Here is a 17925-nt window from a genome sequence, read left to right as displayed (position 1 = left end):
ATTTAATATTTCTTGGTTAACATAGGCTATTTTTTAACATCGCATATATGTCACATGCAGCCGTAGCTCAGGGGCTATATGATTAAGGTTATTTATCAGTTAGCTCTAGTGTCAATTCACTGCAATAAAGAAAAACATCTGCTACCTTGATTATTAAGCATATATCAAGTCCAGATTAACTGACAATGCCCACAGTGAAAACAACAGTGATAGAGAATGGGCTTCTCACAAGAACATTAGGAAAAAAAACCCCATCTACAATGTAACTGATAAAACTGAAATGGTTTTCTTTTTTTTGTGGATAGGTATCAGCAATCAACAGTTGTTTCATATATTTCCTGGGTTTCATTCCTCCACTTTCTCCAAACTACGTGGGGAAAAAAAAAGTTCTTTCTGTCACAGAAAGCACGTCACTTTCTTTTTTTCCTTTATTCCCATCACCTTATGCACCACGTCTGTGACATTTGCAATGCCTTTCAGAATCACCAAAGCACTGTTCAAGTCATACCCTGCTTGCCCTGGGTTTTTTAGTGACACTATAATTTAGCAGACTAGACAAGAGAATATTTCTGTAGCTACTGATTTATTACTTTATTAAATGATGTGTCAAAGGATTTAATATGAAAGTTTGATATTAACTATGTCGGCATTCACATTCTTACCTCTTCCTCTCTTTTTCCTTTTAGTGCAAGGAAGCATACTAGACAGCTATGTGAGGACAGAGGGAGCTTGGCTGCTTAACTCAAAGAAGCAAACTTATAAGACAAGTAGTAAAGAAGAATGTGCAGAGCAATGTGAAACTGAAACTAAATTTTCTTGCAGGTAATTTCTGCTGCTGTTTCTTGTATACGTATTTCAGATGTACAGATGTATATAGACGTACAGATCATGGAGAAGTCAACCTTATTTATTGACTGGACATTAGAGGGATTTCTTAGGAATATATGCTTCTGCAGTCTCTTGGAAAAACTACAGAGATATAGAAAGTCAGTGCCTGAGATACATAGATGAAGACAAGCAGAAGTAGAAAAAATAAGAAAACTATATTGGATTTTCACTGGAAAACAATATCTCTTGATGCACAGTTTGGCACACACAGAACCAAGGTGACATGGTTTTATCAGGACACTTTTCACAATAAAGACTCATAAGTAATTCTTGAAAATTTAGAACAGCAGTAATTACACGCTTATGCCTTACCTATTATCTTGCAGACATGTTAATTATTCTGAATTTTAGTAGAATTCAGACTTCTGTATTTACCTTCTATTTACCTTGAGAAAAAGACAGCCATTTAAACCTGTGCCCTATTTCCACTCAAGCACTCCCTCTGCACTTGCATTTAACAAGACACTGAGGGACAGGAAACACGAACCATTAAGGGTGTTAATCAGTTTATACCACTGGCTGATCACCAGTGGCTGATGCTAAGAGCCTAATACTTTGAGCTTCAGGCTTCCAAGCCTTCCACATCTAAACCTCAGAAGCTCCTTGAAATCTCAGCTGTAAAGCAGACAACTGGAATGAGAACAGTGACTGCAGTGAGAGGCTGTTCTCTTGTATGAGGCAGGGAGATCACGAGCCCTGCATCTATTGATTCTGCAGGATACCTTTCTGAACTCAGAAAGCTGAGGATCTGCAGGGCTCATTCCAGCACTTGATTCCCTGTCAGGCCTTTATTTAAGGCAGGAATGCACTGGTGCAGACCTGCCCGCTCAATGCTATATTGCTACTGCTCTTTTTTGAATCAGAAAAGTCAACAACAGAAATTACTTAGCCTACCAAGAGTTTTCCTTAAATACCACTGTAAAGGTTATGCTACCTGCTCTCATTTTTCAGACTTCCATCCTAGGCCCTTGCTAAAAAGACAAATGAGCTTGCTATCCAATGTGCTTACATTGCCTCAAGTAATGGTGACTTAAAACAGTTATCAAGAAGTAATTTATGATGCTGGCTTGTTGAATTTTATCTGTTCCTTGATAACTGCTGAATACTGTAAAATATCCTGCTTCTTGCACGATCAGTAACATTTTTGCATGTACACTCTTCAACATATTCTCTGTTGTCTCTGTCATATTATAAATTATAAATTTTTAACCCGTGTCATAGTCTCCTCGTACGGCTCACTTTCAACCTAACTTTGAGATGAAGGCTTAAGAGTTAATGTCAGCACTGACACTGGGAGATGGAAAATCTGGGGCATTGCAAAGCACTGCTGAATCTTAAACCTTGCCAAAGCACAGCACTTTCACAATGATAACTTAATGCTAGAAACAGTCTTCAGGAAAATAATGCATATATTCATCTACTGTTTCTTACCTTGCTCTCTCCTCTTAATTTTAACAGGGCCTTCTTATTCACCAGTAAAGACCAACAGTGTATAACATTGGCTGAGAACACCAAAACAGCAGTGCTATTCAGAAGAACAAATGCAGTTCTTTATGAAAAAAGAAGTACGTTTACACACTGATACCATTTCACCAAGACATCCTTTTGAGAAAGACTACCATAACACTGTTGTAACTGGGACCGTATCATCACTGGGTCATGCAATGTGATTAGAACAGCCCTTCTCTGGTATCTGGTTTCTGCCACATTGCTGGAAATGCAGTTCCAGCTTTTTTTCCCAGATTAGTGCTCCAGCATCTTTCCTGCTCCCTAAATTCTGGGGATCCACAAGACTCAAAGAACTATTGCTCTGAGAGCACAGGTAGTGTTGAGAGTAAAGAAGGTGCTTAAGTGTCCCTAATCTACCTCTCCTTTTAAACCAGCCAGTAACCTATGGCTGCATCTTCTTTGTTTCTGCTGGGAGTAGTAGGAAAAGCTACTTGCACAGACTAAGGATCCTGAGATAGGCACTTATCCAGTGGAAAACTGATGAAAACAAGCAAAGATTTTACATATACCTCTAAACAAGATTTACTTCTTACCCTGGGGGGCAGTCAAATCAGTTTTTTCTTAGTTTCATGCATTGTTAGAATTAGAGTGTTAACCACTTTCCAGTTAAAAATGGGTGCTTTTGCTCATATTTGTATATTTTAAATGACGTTTGCACTCTTCATTTAATTAATTTCGTGAAGCTTTTTATCCTAATGTATGTTTTTATGATATAATTAGTTGATGTGGCAGTACTTTAGATTCCCTTTTTGCATATGTTTTGTTTCCAGTCAGTTTTGCCATGAATGAGGTCTTTTTGAGAAAAGTGTATCTGATTTCCTATTCTACTCAGCAAATAGTGTGCCTTTAAGAAATGGCAATTTTTTTTTTTATTTTTTTTTAAATATTCATCACTTTATGTTACATGCAGAAAAATGATTGGATTTAAAAGCTACTTTCAACTTCCATAATCACTGAGCTCTTGTTACATAGATGGAAGAAGGAAATTATTTTGTTTTTAATGCAGTGGAAGATTCATCGTATCATTCTCCGACTTAATAACGCACATAGGAGAAAAGATCTCCTTACTGATTATTCAGGCACACAAGATAATCCTTTTAATATAATAATACAATAAACCTTTCAACAGAAGTAGTAAAGCTCTCTGTTAAATGACTTTGTGAACATTCCATCTCACCATTGGATGATTTCTAATTTTTTTTCTAATTTTTTTAAACATTAAGACACTTTTAAGAGAATATTTAGAAATTGAAAAGGCACCTTTCTACATCCTTACTCCACTGCTGACCTGCAAAGCCTTGAAAGTTATGCTAGTGTTATGCAATTAGCACACACAAGATCTTACGTACTAATTTATTAGCTTTAGCTGAATCACAACTAAACATCCAAATAAGATTTTGTTCAGAAATTATGGAGGATGTAAGGAAAAGAATCTTTCAAAGAAGGATGGGTAAGCAATGAACCACACTAACAAGAAAGGCTATCGAGCACCCACCCTTACAGATACTGATGGACAAAGCTCTTGGAAGCCCCATCCAGCTCAGAACCTGAATAGGGAACTGGACCAATACTTCTGAGTTATAATTTCAACCTAATGTTTTTCACAACTCTTGTAGATTTTCTTCCTTATATAATCCTTTTCACTTATACAATCTTTCTTACTCATATAACCTTTGAGAAGATGCAGGATTTTTTCTTCTGACTTTCATGCCAATCAGTACTTCAGTTTTTACTGTTTCATTCCCAGAGCTGCTATCATTTTGGGTATAATCTTGAATAACTTTGAGGTCTTAGCTAACACATAAAAGTAGCTGAGAGTAATTGTGTCAAATAGTTGCATAGCCCTTTATTACAGAGTGTTTTAAATAATCATGGCCCCTATAGCAATTGTGCAGATCAATACAATAGGAAAGGCACTACAAGAGATGCAACGACAGAAAGACCAGCATGATAGAAAGGTGCTATAAATGACAGGAAGAAGATTACTCACCCATATCAAAAGATTCCAGGTTCACAAGAGAAAGCTCCACCAAGGAGTGGCAGTCAGTCCTTAGATGAAGTCTGAGAGAGGTGCTCTTCCGATCACACAACTGAATTGCCTTCACCTGTGCTCTCAGGGCTGACCAGGTCCTTTCCCCAGGTGCTCAATCAGTGGTGCAGGCTGTGACTCAACAGTTCCCATACATTCTCATTCTAATGACAGTATAATTTTAATATACTGTGACAGAAACAAAGCAAAATGTAGCTTTCACCTAGATGGATCATATCACTGTTCCTAGGAGCTGCTGCATTTCAAAGAAATTCCTATCACATGTCCAACTGTTTTTTGTTTTTGCACTACTATATTGATGAAACCTGAATTTTTTCACTTTTTTTTTGTTGGTTTTTTTTTTTTTTTTTTTTTTTTTTGAGTGGAAGCCGTTGCTATATGAGACCCAATTGGTCTTTATTATTGTTTTCAAAGAAAAGTATGGCATTTGGTACAAAATTTACAGCTTTCAGAATTATTTTTCCTATGGCATATGGTATAATACAGAAAGTTAAAATTATCTGGGTTATTGAAAAAGCTATAAGAATTAAAACCTGCTTTTGCAATTTGCTCTCTGCATTCCAGCTTGTAAATAGTTAACACAAAGGGACAATGAAACGGTCAAATATTCATACAAACCAGAAAAATCAGCATTTAACTGATTCAGTTTTTGGGTTTTTTAATGTTAATTTATTGCAAAACTCTTTGAGGGATTCCTGTTAAAGCTTTTAGAGAAAACTTGTCCAAGTATGCTTATCAAAAGGAAGGTAAGACCCATAAATCCAGTTCTAAAATACCCACCAGCGCACAGAATATATGGATCTTTTTGCAGATTCATGTATTCATTCTTTTCATTTTTGTCAAGGTAGATTTGTGTAAATTGACATTATTCTTGCAGATTTATGTTAATCTTGTGCTCATACATCACCTTTGCTATAACAGATGCTGAAAAAAATCTGATGCATAACTGGGTCTCCAAAAATATCATGTTTGGACATTGCATAAAGACACTGAGACAAACCAGGTCACAACCTAAAAGTCAGATTCCTTTATTTCTGCTAGAAGAGAGGAACTGGTTGATGAACTACACCATGTGCATTAAAAAACGTTGAATGGAGGAGAGAAAAGAGTGCTGAAGTTATTGAAAAAAATGAACTTAGGTTATTGTGTCAACCCAATATAGAATCTTTAAGAAAAAAAGCCTACCTTAACTGACCAGATCAGGGACTAACAAAAATCATTTTTTCATCTGCTAATAAATACAGAAGGTAATAACACTAAGAAAGATTTGGTAATACTGTAGCCTCATTGAGGCTATATTTTTGATATAGAATATGAGACTTTTTGGAAAGTTTTTTTTCATGTTAGATCTTTTTCACATCATATCCATGCCAACAGCTGCACTACTGCAGCTGTGAAGGCAATGTGATGAATCCTTGGGAAAATAAGATGCTGTGGATAGTCAGGAATACTTCAAACCAGTATTGCTGCTGAACCATATCCTCTCCTACCTTCTCCCCTCCCTTCTCCCTCTGCCTCTCCCTCTTCCTCTTTCCCTTTTCCTTCTCCTTCTTTTCCTTTTCCCTTCCTTTTATTTTATTTTATTTTATTTTATTTTATTTTATTTTATTTTATTTTATTTTATTTTATTTTATTTTATTTTATTTTATTTTATTCCATGAAGGGACTACTAAGTTTCAAAAACTAAGAGTAGAAAGGCATGTATAATATGACATTTCAACCATTACAACTTTTCTTTATCTTGTAGAGTCATTGTTTCAGCATACTATCATGATTTAATTAAATCTCATTCATGGCACAATTAACTTTAAAGAAAAAATATTTTTATATACTAAATTCCAAAGGATATGTGATGATACCAATTAATCAAGCACGTATAATTTCAGTTTATCTTCTAGAATGCAAGGAAGGTAGAGGGAGCGATTACAGAGGAACAGAAGCCAAAACTCAGAAGGGTGTGGAATGCCAGAAGTGGGCTGATACTGCACCCCATAAACCTAAGTATGGACTTTACATATGTGCTCATGTTTTTCTGAAATTCTGCTAAACCGTTTGTATGTGCTGAGTAGCCTTATGAGCAATTCATTAAATTCTTAATATAAAATAATTTCTTACACTTATCCTTCTTTAGTCTGAATTATAAGTGGAGCTGCACAATCAAAGGGACTTTTCAGTCTTGGCACTTGTGTTTAACTTTTTTGATCCTTACGTGAGCAGAATGCTGGAAAGGGAAGCAGTTGGTTCTGTTGAAACAATTTTTCATCAGTCTCAGGACAAGAGTATCTTCTCTTGTCTGAAAAGTATAATATGAAGGCAATGAGACAGACAACATCACTCTATCAGTGAATCTGTAGACAGTAAACAGAACAGTATTTATTGTATTTAAAGAAAAACACTCAATTGGGTTTACTTAGCAACCTGCTATTGACATAGCATAGCATTCTGCTCACAGAGAACTCTCACACTTGAGTGAATGAAAGTACCTGGCTGAGTGAAAATTATTGGAAACTGAATCGAGAGTAAATGTTAGTATTAAATACATGACTGGCCATAAAAACAACAAATTTCTTGAAGTCTGCTGCTCTGACACTTCTAAACCTTGACTTACTACTCAGTAGCAATTATGAGACTTCTGATGAATGACATCTTCAAAATGGTCCTCAGAGAGATTTCACTTCTAGGGTCCTCAACTGAACAACTGTGACATTTCCCTTATTCTCTAATCTTTACTTCTATTCCAGTTACACACCTGGAAAATACCCTGAGGCAGGGCTGGAGGAAAATTACTGCAGAAATCCTGATAATGATGAAAAAGGACCCTGGTGTTACACAACAGATCCTAATACTAGATTTGATTACTGTAACATCCCAGAATGTGAAGGTGAGGATACATACATAATTTGTTTCCCTTGTTTAGAAGATTCAAAGTTAAAAAATGAGTAGTTATATAGATATTTTTATTTTCATTCCAGATTTGTTCCAAACTTGAGGTTAGTTCAGCCTGGAACTTTCCAAAGAGATTTTTTTACACTGACTAGAAATACGTCTACCAAGTCAGCTACACAAGAGCAATTTCCCTAGACAAAAGAATGACAATGTATTCTCAGATCATAATCCTAGAATTGAACCAAATGATGGTTGCTAGTGCAAAAGTCGATAGGAACAACAGATTTTCAATTATAGATCAGCAGTTTAAATTCATCTCTTTTAGAAACTATATTCCATAGCATATATATTTTGATAGAATACTATAACCAATTAGTTCAAGTCATCAAGAAAAAGAAACTTTGACAAAAATGATTGTCTTTCAGCCTTGTGTTCTCATTAGACTCTTGAACTTCAAGTGAGATGAGTGTGAGTGTTTACAGACAAGTTCCGCATGAAATCTCTGTCTCTTGTCTTCATTCTAAACTTGTTCCTACAGTGGAGTGCATGCACTGCAGTGGAGAAAACTATCATGGAGTAGTTGCAACAACAGCATCTGGGCTTGAGTGCCAACGCTGGGACTCCCAGCAACCTCACTCTCATGGATACCTCCCTGAAAAGTGAGTTGTTTAACACCATGGTGACCCCAGACCACTTTATCACAGACAGGCTAATTGTCACAGCAGCCATTAGTGACTTGTTTAAAATCTATTTCTCCTGCTCAGTTTTCCAGAGAAAGATCTGAAGATGAATTATTGTCGTAACCCTGATGGTGAACCTCGGCCCTGGTGTTTCACTACCAACCCGAATAAACGCTGGGAATTTTGTGACATTCCTCGTTGCAGTGAGTTTGACTTCCAGGCTTCTAGACATAAAGACATGAAGACATCTTTTATTCAGAGTAGTGCAAAGAACTAGAACAGGTAGACTAAGCCTCCAAAATAAAAGAAATAATACAAGATTTTGACTTTTATCTCATAGGAAGGAAGGAAAGGAAAGAAAGGAAGGAAAAGAAGGAAAGGAAGGAATGGAAGGAAAGGAAGGAAAGGAAGGAAAGGAATAACCCTGAAATGAGCCTCTAATGGCTTTTTTGAGACTAGAATTGTCTGTCATTGGTATTTCTAATTTTTTTTTCCTGGAGCACATCTCTCTTCCTCCATGTGTTTCTCCAGAACAATATTTTTCAGTGATTCTGGTACTCCTTCTGTATTCCCCTTTTGATGACATTTTCATTCATTCTGAAAAAAATTTCATTGCTCTTCCAGTTCAATTTCCTTCTCCTTTGAAGGCCTGTTCTTGCCACAATACTTTTCCCCTGGGTCTTCTCACCAGACCTCATCCTTGCTGTCCCTAACTCTCACTAGGTTGTGTACACATCTTTTGGTTTGCACCAAAACCTGTATCTATCGCTGACGTGCCTACCACATTCACCCCAGTTTTCTTCACAAGTGTTGTTTGCTCACTTTTCAGCTATGATCTGATGGGGCTGCTAGTATTTGTTGTGCTGTTTCTGGCTGCTGTAAAGGGGCAGATACAAACGCCCTTCTGGGAGTCTGAATGTTGAAATGGAAAAGAGAAAAGATAAGAAGTTTTCTCCGCATTTTGGGCTTTCCAAACATTTTGATCTATAAACCTTACCTGTAAGCTAAAATTCCTACCTCACTCTAAAGCTCTTAAGTGCTTTGATGCCTTTGCTGTTGTTCTTCTTCTTCTTGTATTTTTAGAAGGCCACATATAATTTCAGTTCCTCTTTCTGCAACAGCAACACCCCCACCTGTATCTGCACCAGGGCGTCAGTGCTTGTCAGGAAGAGGAGAAGACTATCGAGGCAAGATATCTGTTACTGAATCAGGGAATACCTGCCAGCACTGGAGTGCTCAGTTTCCTCACAGACATGCTCGCACTCCTGAAAACTATCCCTGCAAGTAAGTGTAACCTCTCCTCTATTCAGTACCCATGAGAAGTACCAAGGCACAGAGTCACTTGATTTTTCTTCAGCTGTTGTGCAAAGTCCCTGTGTTACACCAGAGTTCGTTACCTGTGGGATTGCATTTTTTCAGTTGATTTTTCACACGTTTATCCTCTTTTTATTCACTTTGTTTTTCTTAGGTATGAGCGTCTCCACTTTTGACTTTCATGCTCTGCTTAGTTATCTTTTTCCCTCTTCAGTTCATCCTTCTGTATCGTTGCTCAGGTGAAGCAAAGTAAAATGAGAAAATTATTACTATGATATTTACCTGTGGCTGGATTATTTTACCTTGTGTTTCTCCTTTCCTGCTCTCTGCTTCAAAGTACTGCATGAAGTCGTATGTCCATCTAGCAGACATCTAATTTAGCACATCCAAAACACAGGCGCATTGGAATTATTCATCTAGTAAATGAACCAGTAAATGACAGCAGCAGTTACTCATCTGTAAATGCAACAATGAACTAGGAAGCAAGACACATTCCCTCCTTGTTCGTAACCATAATCAGGTTTCCATGAGAGGCTTTTCTCAGACAACTTCTCTGTTTCAGGAATTTAGAGGAAAACTATTGTAGAAACCCTGATGGTGAGAAGATGCCATGGTGTTACACCACGAATGCAACTGCTCGATGGGAATATTGCACCATCCCTTCCTGTGATGGGAAAGAACCAGACAGCCCTGGTAAGAACAACAGGAGATACGTGCAGTATGGAAGTGCTGTGTCATTGTGTTTGGTTGCAAGAAACTTGAGGTGACTGCTCAGTTGTATTATTGCTCTGTCACTTTGTGTAATGCAAACAGATTTCTACTATTCACTACAGCTGTTGATCAGCCTGAGCAAGCTCAAGCAACTGAGGAGTGCTACCAAGGCAATGGTGTGAGTTATCGTGGTACAGCTTCTTTCACTATCACAGGGAAGAAATGTCAAGCCTGGAACTCAATGTCACCACATCGTCACAATAAAACTTCAGAACACTTCCCAAATGCGTATGTGCATTTCTTATTTCTGTATTTCATTCAAGAATGATCACTCATGAACTCATTTTTATTTGCAGCACCTTTACACAACAATGATTTGAAGTTGGGAAGGGGATATACTTGTTAAAAGTCCTTTTTTTTTTCCTTTCTTTTTCTGAATCTGGAAGTATTTCAATTAATCCCATCTTGAAATGAACCCCACTTATCACTATTATGCTTTAGAATGCCAATTAATTGTGTTTCTACATTACTTTTAAAGAAATTAAGAGTTTTCATAAACTTTCTCTTATACTGAGATGAACTGTTTCTGTACATGAGATTCTTCACAATTTTAAGTCTTAGGCTCCCAGCCTGCCATTCAGTAGAGCTTTGTAGAGAAGATGAGTTATTTTCTTATTCCTAATTTTTGTTATTTATTTATTCAAAAAGCCTGTTAATTTTTTTTTTGAAAAATTAAAAGGGTTTGATATATATTAAAATGTGCATTTACTTATCAGGATTTGTAAACAGCATTATTACTGTATGCCTTAAACAGCAAATAATACCTTTCAAAATTAAATTTTCTGTAAATGTTTCTTGATTTCTTTACGCTGAAAATAGAATTTCTGTCAGACATTGTACATTATCTTTGCACCAGTCCTGCTTTCTAAAATGTTCTTTCAAGTTTTTTTCAAGCCTGTGGCACAGATAGACATACAATATGTTTGCATTTGTAGGGACCTGAGGCAGAATTATTGCAGAAACCCAGATGCTGATAGCCGCCCATGGTGCTACACCACTGACCCAAGTGTGAGATGGGAGTATTGCAACCTGAAGAGATGTAATGATAATGTACAGATGACCCTACCAAAACCTCCTCAGACAACTCTGGAACCAAATCCTGGTGAGAAGACGTTGTGCTTTCCCCAGGAACACTTGTAACAAGAAAGATGTTTTATATGTAAAAATCATAGAATTGAATGATGAAAGACAGAATCCTAAATAATCTCAGAATTTAACATAATACCTTATCCACTCTCGTAATTTTCTGAACTTTCCTATAGAACCTTATACAATAGTTTCTGTATTTGATTTTAGATTAATATAGGAATTTTTTTTAATCTATTACATCTGGCAATACTGGAAGCACAAGGAAAAAAAAAATGACTGATAGTAACCACACTCTGGTGGGAGTGCTATTAACAATGACAGCAAATATAGAAGCGAATGCATTTTGCTGGCAAATGTTCTGAAAATGTCTTTTCACATGCCATGCATTCACATTTTCTGAGTTCCATTTACCACCAGAGGACATCTGGCTTTTTTAATTCAGCTCAGATGCAACTTCATTGTCTAGTAGATGTTTAGAATGCTGCAGCTTTCACTTTTTGTTCTGTCACTTACTTCAGTCTGATAATTAACAGTTTTGCCTGAATGCTCATTACAACCTATTTACATATTGAAAAACATCATGGGTAGACATTAATGTCCATAAAGAAAAGATTTTATGACTGCATGGTCTTTGAGGTCCTGGCTCTTGAAGTCAAAAAGTGTCAAGTGAATCTAAACTTCTTTGACCTAAGTCTATAATAGTAATGAAGAAAATTTTGCAAATGCAAGCAAATCAAAATGTGATTGCTAGTTATCATTGATACTATGTTGTCCTTCTTTCCTTCTTTCCTATATAATGTATACACATTAAGGAAGATAAGTAAGTTCAAATAGCATTTCCTCAAATTTATTTCTGCTTCACCACCATTAAGTGTTGGCATGACCCAATTGCTGACAGCTAACAATTTTTTTCTTTTCCTCATTCTTCACAGATTGCATTCATTCAAATGGTATAGATTATCGTGGCACAGTAGCAAGAACTGCAAGGGGCCGGACTTGTCAAGAGTGGAGTTCTCAGACACCACATAAACATGACTACTTCACTCCAAGGACTCATCCAAAATCAGGCCTAGAAAAAAATGTAAGCTGTTATTCATTTAATACTTCCTGTCATTGAGTTTTCCTGCCTTTTTTGTGGTTATAATTCAGAGTAGGGAAGCTAATTAGAAAAATATCTGTCGTTTAGTTCTGGGCAGGACAGAGAGGATGAAGATGCTCTGAAAGATCAGAATTGTGCTAAGCCTGTAGAAGTGAGATCCTGCTGCAGAGCCAAGTGGTCTTGCTTGCTATATAGGGTGATCAGTGAACACACAGGAAAATGGTGGGACTCACTTTCAGATGACAGTGACTAAACTCACATTCCTCCATATGAGTGCATGCAATTGTGTGATGTGTCTGCTCTGAATGAAGATCAGACAGCATGGCCAGGGAACCCTAAACAGAAATTCAGCTAACTAGGCACATTGCGTGAAGATGAAGACTGCATCCCTGTCCTGGGACTCGTAGACATCACTAAGTTGTGCAAGAGCAGCTTATACAATTCCTGCTTGCCTTACAGTCATGCAAACAGGGTGGATGTGAAAAGACTTAAGAGCTGATGTTATAGCTCCTACCAACTGCAGTGGGGGTGGAAATAGGCACTGTAGTCCTCCAGAAATCACCATTCTAGGACAAAATCAATAAGTTTTTTGTCCTCTTGCTAATAGCTAATATTGTCATAATTCTTTACAGTATTGCAGGAACCCTGATGGAGACGTGAATGGACCTTGGTGCTACACAACTGACCCAAGAAAAGCCTGGGAGTACTGTGACATTCCCAAGTGCCGTAATTATTTCTTTTAAGACTAGCATCTCCCTTTCTTATCACCTTTTATGACTACTGGACAACATTCAGTGATTAATCTGAAAGACTGCTCTAAGACAGTGCAGTAGCTTTAGATAGAAAATTAAGGCTGTGAAGTAATGCTCAACACCAGAGCCTGAATTCTTAAGACCAATGGTTATTCCTTGGAATCCTCAAACACTTCAGTGGATTTACCTGGATTCCACCGAAGCTCATGGAGGTTTTGCCAGATATTTCAAAGCAGGGCTGGTCCTGAAGAAATTACCCTGCTTGGTCATGTGGCACAGCTGATTGGAAAACATGCTTCTATGTTCATATACCTCTGATCAGAATCCAAATATAGAACAAATAAGAATAAGAAAGCTGTTTTATAGTACATACAAACCAGAACTGTAAAAATACTACTGTGTGGAAAGTCTAGGGCTGGGACTCTTAATGGAAAATAGCATTTACACAAAATCATTGACTTCATCTTGAGATTCCAATTTCTTTTTAGAATAACTTTCCAGTCTGCTTAGTTAAAGAGCAGAGGAAACATGGCTTTTGCCTTTAGCTGTAGTAGTTAGTTACTTTTGCTCACAACAAATCTAAATGCATTCTTGTTAGGTCATCTTTCCATGGCTAACCAAAATCTACCCTTCTGGAATAGTGCAGAGTCATCTGAAGTGCTTAAAAGAGCATGGGATAAGAACAGACAAAGTGTTGTTCCACAGAGACAGTGACTGAATTTCATGTGCTTTATCACTATATTTAGTTTGAATACAGTTGGCAGTGCAACTTCTGCACTTCTGTCATCTGTAAGAATTTAAACACGTTGGGAGGATTTAATTCTGTTGCCTTCTTGTTCCATTCCTTTTTCTTTTTTCTACCTCACTGTACTTCTATTCAATTGTAATTTGCTGAGAACCAGGAAGGTTGTGCAAAATAAAAAGATTACCAGGCATTTTAAATGTCCCAGAAGAAGACAAATCTAACAAAACATAGATGATGTATAGTGTATAATTTACTAGAACCCATGAGCTGAATAGAAAAATGTAAGAGTTTAACCTTTTAGTATTCTGAGCGCATAGAGAATGTATAGCAAATACTCTAAAGTTCCTCATCTTGATTCTTTTTTCTTATTCTATAGCTCCCACTCAGTATGAATGTGGAAAAGCCAAGACCAGACCAAAGCTATGTGCTCAAAGGATTGTTGCTGGGTGTATTTCACATCCACACTCCTGGCCCTGGCAAATCAGTCTCCGGACAAGGTATAGCCACTCCCCATTGCATGAGGCTTTACAATCAAGAAAGCTTAGCATCTCGCAGGATGCTGTATTATGTGCTTATAACGCTCTAAAGATAACTGACTTATGTATTTAAAAATAGTAGAGAGGTAAATGCCTCTAAGCTAAAAGTTGAAAATAAACTTTATTAAGCTATTTATTTATTGTAGATTAGACTGTTTGCTAATCTTAAAGAAGGCAATTTATTTAACCAAGAATGCTCTTTTTATGACAAATACCTACAAAATAACCACAATTGATAATTCGAAAAACACTATCATTTCACTGTAAGGAAGAACGCATTTAAATCTGTCACTATATCCCACCATACAGTCAATATCCTAAAATTAGTGTAAGCTGTCTGAAATATGTTCTTGATCAGAAACTAAGTCTAGTTCCAAAGTTTTTTGACTGAAATCAGGACTGGATAAAAGCCATCATCTCTCATAAGATATACATTGGTGCATATCATTTTTTCCAGTTGTAAAAATACTGATCAAGGAAAAAAAACCCTAGTTGTTTTTGTTATAAAAGTATATACACAACATATACAACACTCCTGTCGTTGCAAAAAATATAGTTCAAGAAAAGAAAAGAATTTTATTCCAAATAAAAACGCAGAATAAGTTCTTTAGTTTGTAAAAAAAAGCGATGCTGAAAGGATTACCTGATGAACTACAGTGATCTACAGCTGCTTTCACCACCTTAAACCCATGGTTTTTTTTCATGCCTTTCTGCTCTATTACAGTTATGGCTTGCATTTCTGTGGGGGAACACTGATAGACCCACAGTGGGTTCTTACTGCTGCTCACTGCTTAGAAAAGTAAGTATTTGTCACAGATTGCAACAGCATTTTCTTACACAAGATAGAAAATAACAGGAGAAATAAAACTGGCCCAACAACCAACCTGAGTTGTCTCAGTTTGCACAGTCAAGAATTGAGCCAAAACTATTCATCATTCATTAAAGCAGTTCTGACTGAAAGCCAAAGAGTGCTGAGTAGAACTATCACCAGCTAATGCACATAGCAAGCTTGATTTCACATGCCATGATAAGGAATTACAAAAACAAGCTTACTCCAAAGCTGGCTTTCTTTTCTGACTTTGAAGAAGTAGGTGCTCAACATTATCATAAGTGGCCTATGTCCTGGACATGTGTTAATGTGCTCACTGTGTGTAATCATTTCCAATAGGTCATCACGGCCATCTTCGTATAAAGTATACCTTGGATTACACGAAGAAAGAGCATTAGAAACATCAGTGCAGAAAAGAGATGTTGAGAAACTGTTCAAGGAGCCTCACAGGGCGGACATTGCTCTACTAAAACTGAGGAGGTATCCTTTCACCTGAAGCATTCTGACATGAAAATTTTGGTTTGCCCGCTTTTTAACTAAGCAGTGGTTGTTTGCTGGTGCTATGGAAGTGTGTGTTTATATGCATACTGTGACCCTCTCTTCCCTTTCTGCAGAAACTCTAGTGGAAGCTAGGGTGATTCATTTGCAGGGATTTAGAAAGGGAAAATGCTGCTTTGGAGAGGGAGGAGGGCTAGATGGTGACCTATGCTAGCAGTGCACTCCGAGCCAGCTGCTGTGAAGTATGGTGGAGGCAGCAGAGCAGGAGGAGGTTGTGCCTAAAAAAGCTTTCACTCCGTAACTTTCCCTATACATTTCAATCTTGGTAATGTAGCGAGATTGAAAGCTACAATGGCAGCATGCTGTGACCCCATACTTTTTCCATGATAGAGTTGGGAGAGTTCTTCCAGCAGGTTGTCCTGCACTAGCAGGCAAGCAGTACACGTTTTTGATGCAATATCCAGGTTAGCACTTCTTCCATCTGTTTCCATTGGTCTGAAACTCCAACATGCTATGCAATTGATAGGAATACATCTATATAGCCACAAGCAGATATGAACACCTGCTTGTGCTTTTCTTTCTCTGGCTGCAATGAAAATCCAAAACACAGTACAATTAAAGTGGCTTCTTAATTGAACCTATTTAAGAATCTGCATACAGAAGTAAGTCAGACTGACTCAGGTTCTGCTTTACACTAGGAGTATCCAGCTTGAAAGTAACCTATAAATAGTGAGACTGGGTGCGGGCAGAGTAAGGTAGGCTTTGTTGTCTATGCTTTAACCATATGTGAACGCTTTCTTTTGAATTTACTTTAGTATTTTTAATAATATTTCCTTTTAAACCATTCTCCATTTCAGATCTTCTCCTTTTGTGTACCGTGTTCTGTGGGATTAGAACTTAAAATATAAGTGGTTTTGAATTTCGGAAAAAAAAGCATTACCTGAAGCTCAGAATTTCAAGGAAAAAAAGGCTGACTGTATAAAATCCTCTTAGAAATATTAAGGTGGTATCATGAATAAGTGATATAATGACTGACCTTGTGTGAGTCTTTTGTTTGTTTCTTTCAGCCCAGCAATCATCACTGATCAGGTAATCCCTGTTTGCTTGCCGAAAGAAAATGCTGTGTTAGGAGGAAGAGAGGAGTGCTATGTTACAGGCTGGGGAGATACAAAAGGTGAGACAGAATTAACACTCCGTTTTTGGAGTGGTATATATTTATATCCAAAGTATACTCACTCTATGCCACAAACACCTCCCAAAAAACTTGCATGCATACATTTTTCATCTAGTTTGTAACATACTGCCTTTCTTTCTAACACTTTCTTCTGATTTAGATTCTTTAAAACCTCTCAGAGTGACAGGCACTGGAACACCCAAAACCAATACAAAAAAGAGAGGAATCAGACCTAAGCGCATACTTGCTTTTATTTCTCAGTCCACTCTGCTTTTCCCCCGAGTAGGCTTTTACACACTCAGAAGGAAAGCTTTTCCAGACTTACACAATTTTCTTAATACGTGATGTGGGTTTACTCGTTTTCTCAAATGATTTTTCTCACAATCAGACTGGTTCAGAAGATCTCATTTGAATATGAAAGCACTCCCATCTTCAAACCTCCCACTTTGTCTTGGCTGAGAAGAGCATCATAACTTTTCTGCCTCCTTGCTTCTGTCCATCGTGACATTTTCAACTGCCTATTTCCTTCCTCCTTTCTTACACAGAGAGGTATTCTCAGACCCAGAGAAATAAAATGGTTTGGGAATGACTCCCACAACTCCCACATACAGTATGGGTACTGGACCCATATCCATTCAGTGCGAGAACAGTAAGGGCAATCAATGCATTGTGTGTTTTGATGGGTGCTAAAAGGTGATAAGCACTGTGATAATACTGATAATGCTTACTGAGTATGCATAGAAAGTATGTTTGTTTACTGCTTATTCCTATCCTGACATTTATTTTATGAAGATGCTAATTTATCTTTGTAATTTAACACACTGGGTTTTTTATTATAATTTACTTTGTTTACTTGCAAAGGAACTCCTGGTGAAGGCTACTTAAAGGAAACTGGCTTCCCTGTAATTGAGAATAAAATATGCAACCGCCCTGAATTTTTGAATGGGAGGGTCAAAAAACATGAACTCTGTGCTGGAAATATTCATGGAGGCACAGATACCTGCCAGGTAAGAAAGGGCTGTGAGCATCAGCACTGGTTATAAGAACAGTGCTCAACAGCATGCATTAGAAAACTCCTCTCCGGCCAAAGCTCTAGTGCTTTCTG

General features: G+C 37.3%; 1 protein-coding gene across 1 annotated transcript in view; it reads left to right on the top strand.

Annotated features, from left to right (window-relative positions):
* Positions 1-17925, top strand: part of PLG (plasminogen) — a 47549-nt gene that overhangs the window by 28924 nt on the left and 700 nt on the right. The window contains exons 22-38 of the mRNA XM_052678234.1: positions 687-822; positions 2347-2453; positions 6334-6448; positions 7189-7328; positions 7872-7992; positions 8098-8216; positions 9135-9297; positions 9890-10020; positions 10161-10326; positions 11034-11200; positions 12120-12268; positions 12919-13012; positions 14160-14280; positions 15044-15118; positions 15488-15628; positions 16714-16820; positions 17682-17827. Coding sequence (XP_052534194.1) covers positions 687-822; positions 2347-2453; positions 6334-6448; positions 7189-7328; positions 7872-7992; positions 8098-8216; positions 9135-9297; positions 9890-10020; positions 10161-10326; positions 11034-11200; positions 12120-12268; positions 12919-13012; positions 14160-14280; positions 15044-15118; positions 15488-15628; positions 16714-16820; positions 17682-17827 — 2198 coding nt within the window. The remainder of the gene's footprint in view (positions 1-686; positions 823-2346; positions 2454-6333; positions 6449-7188; positions 7329-7871; positions 7993-8097; positions 8217-9134; positions 9298-9889; positions 10021-10160; positions 10327-11033; positions 11201-12119; positions 12269-12918; positions 13013-14159; positions 14281-15043; positions 15119-15487; positions 15629-16713; positions 16821-17681; positions 17828-17925) is intronic.

This window comes from Tympanuchus pallidicinctus, unplaced genomic scaffold, assembly GCF_026119805.1.
Source record: "Tympanuchus pallidicinctus isolate F22 unplaced genomic scaffold, pur_lepc_1.0 scaffold1, whole genome shotgun sequence".
NCBI classification, from domain to species: domain Eukaryota; kingdom Metazoa; phylum Chordata; class Aves; order Galliformes; family Phasianidae; genus Tympanuchus; species Tympanuchus pallidicinctus.
Note: the sequence above shows the minus strand (reverse complement) of the source record. Positions and strands in the feature narration are given on the sequence as shown.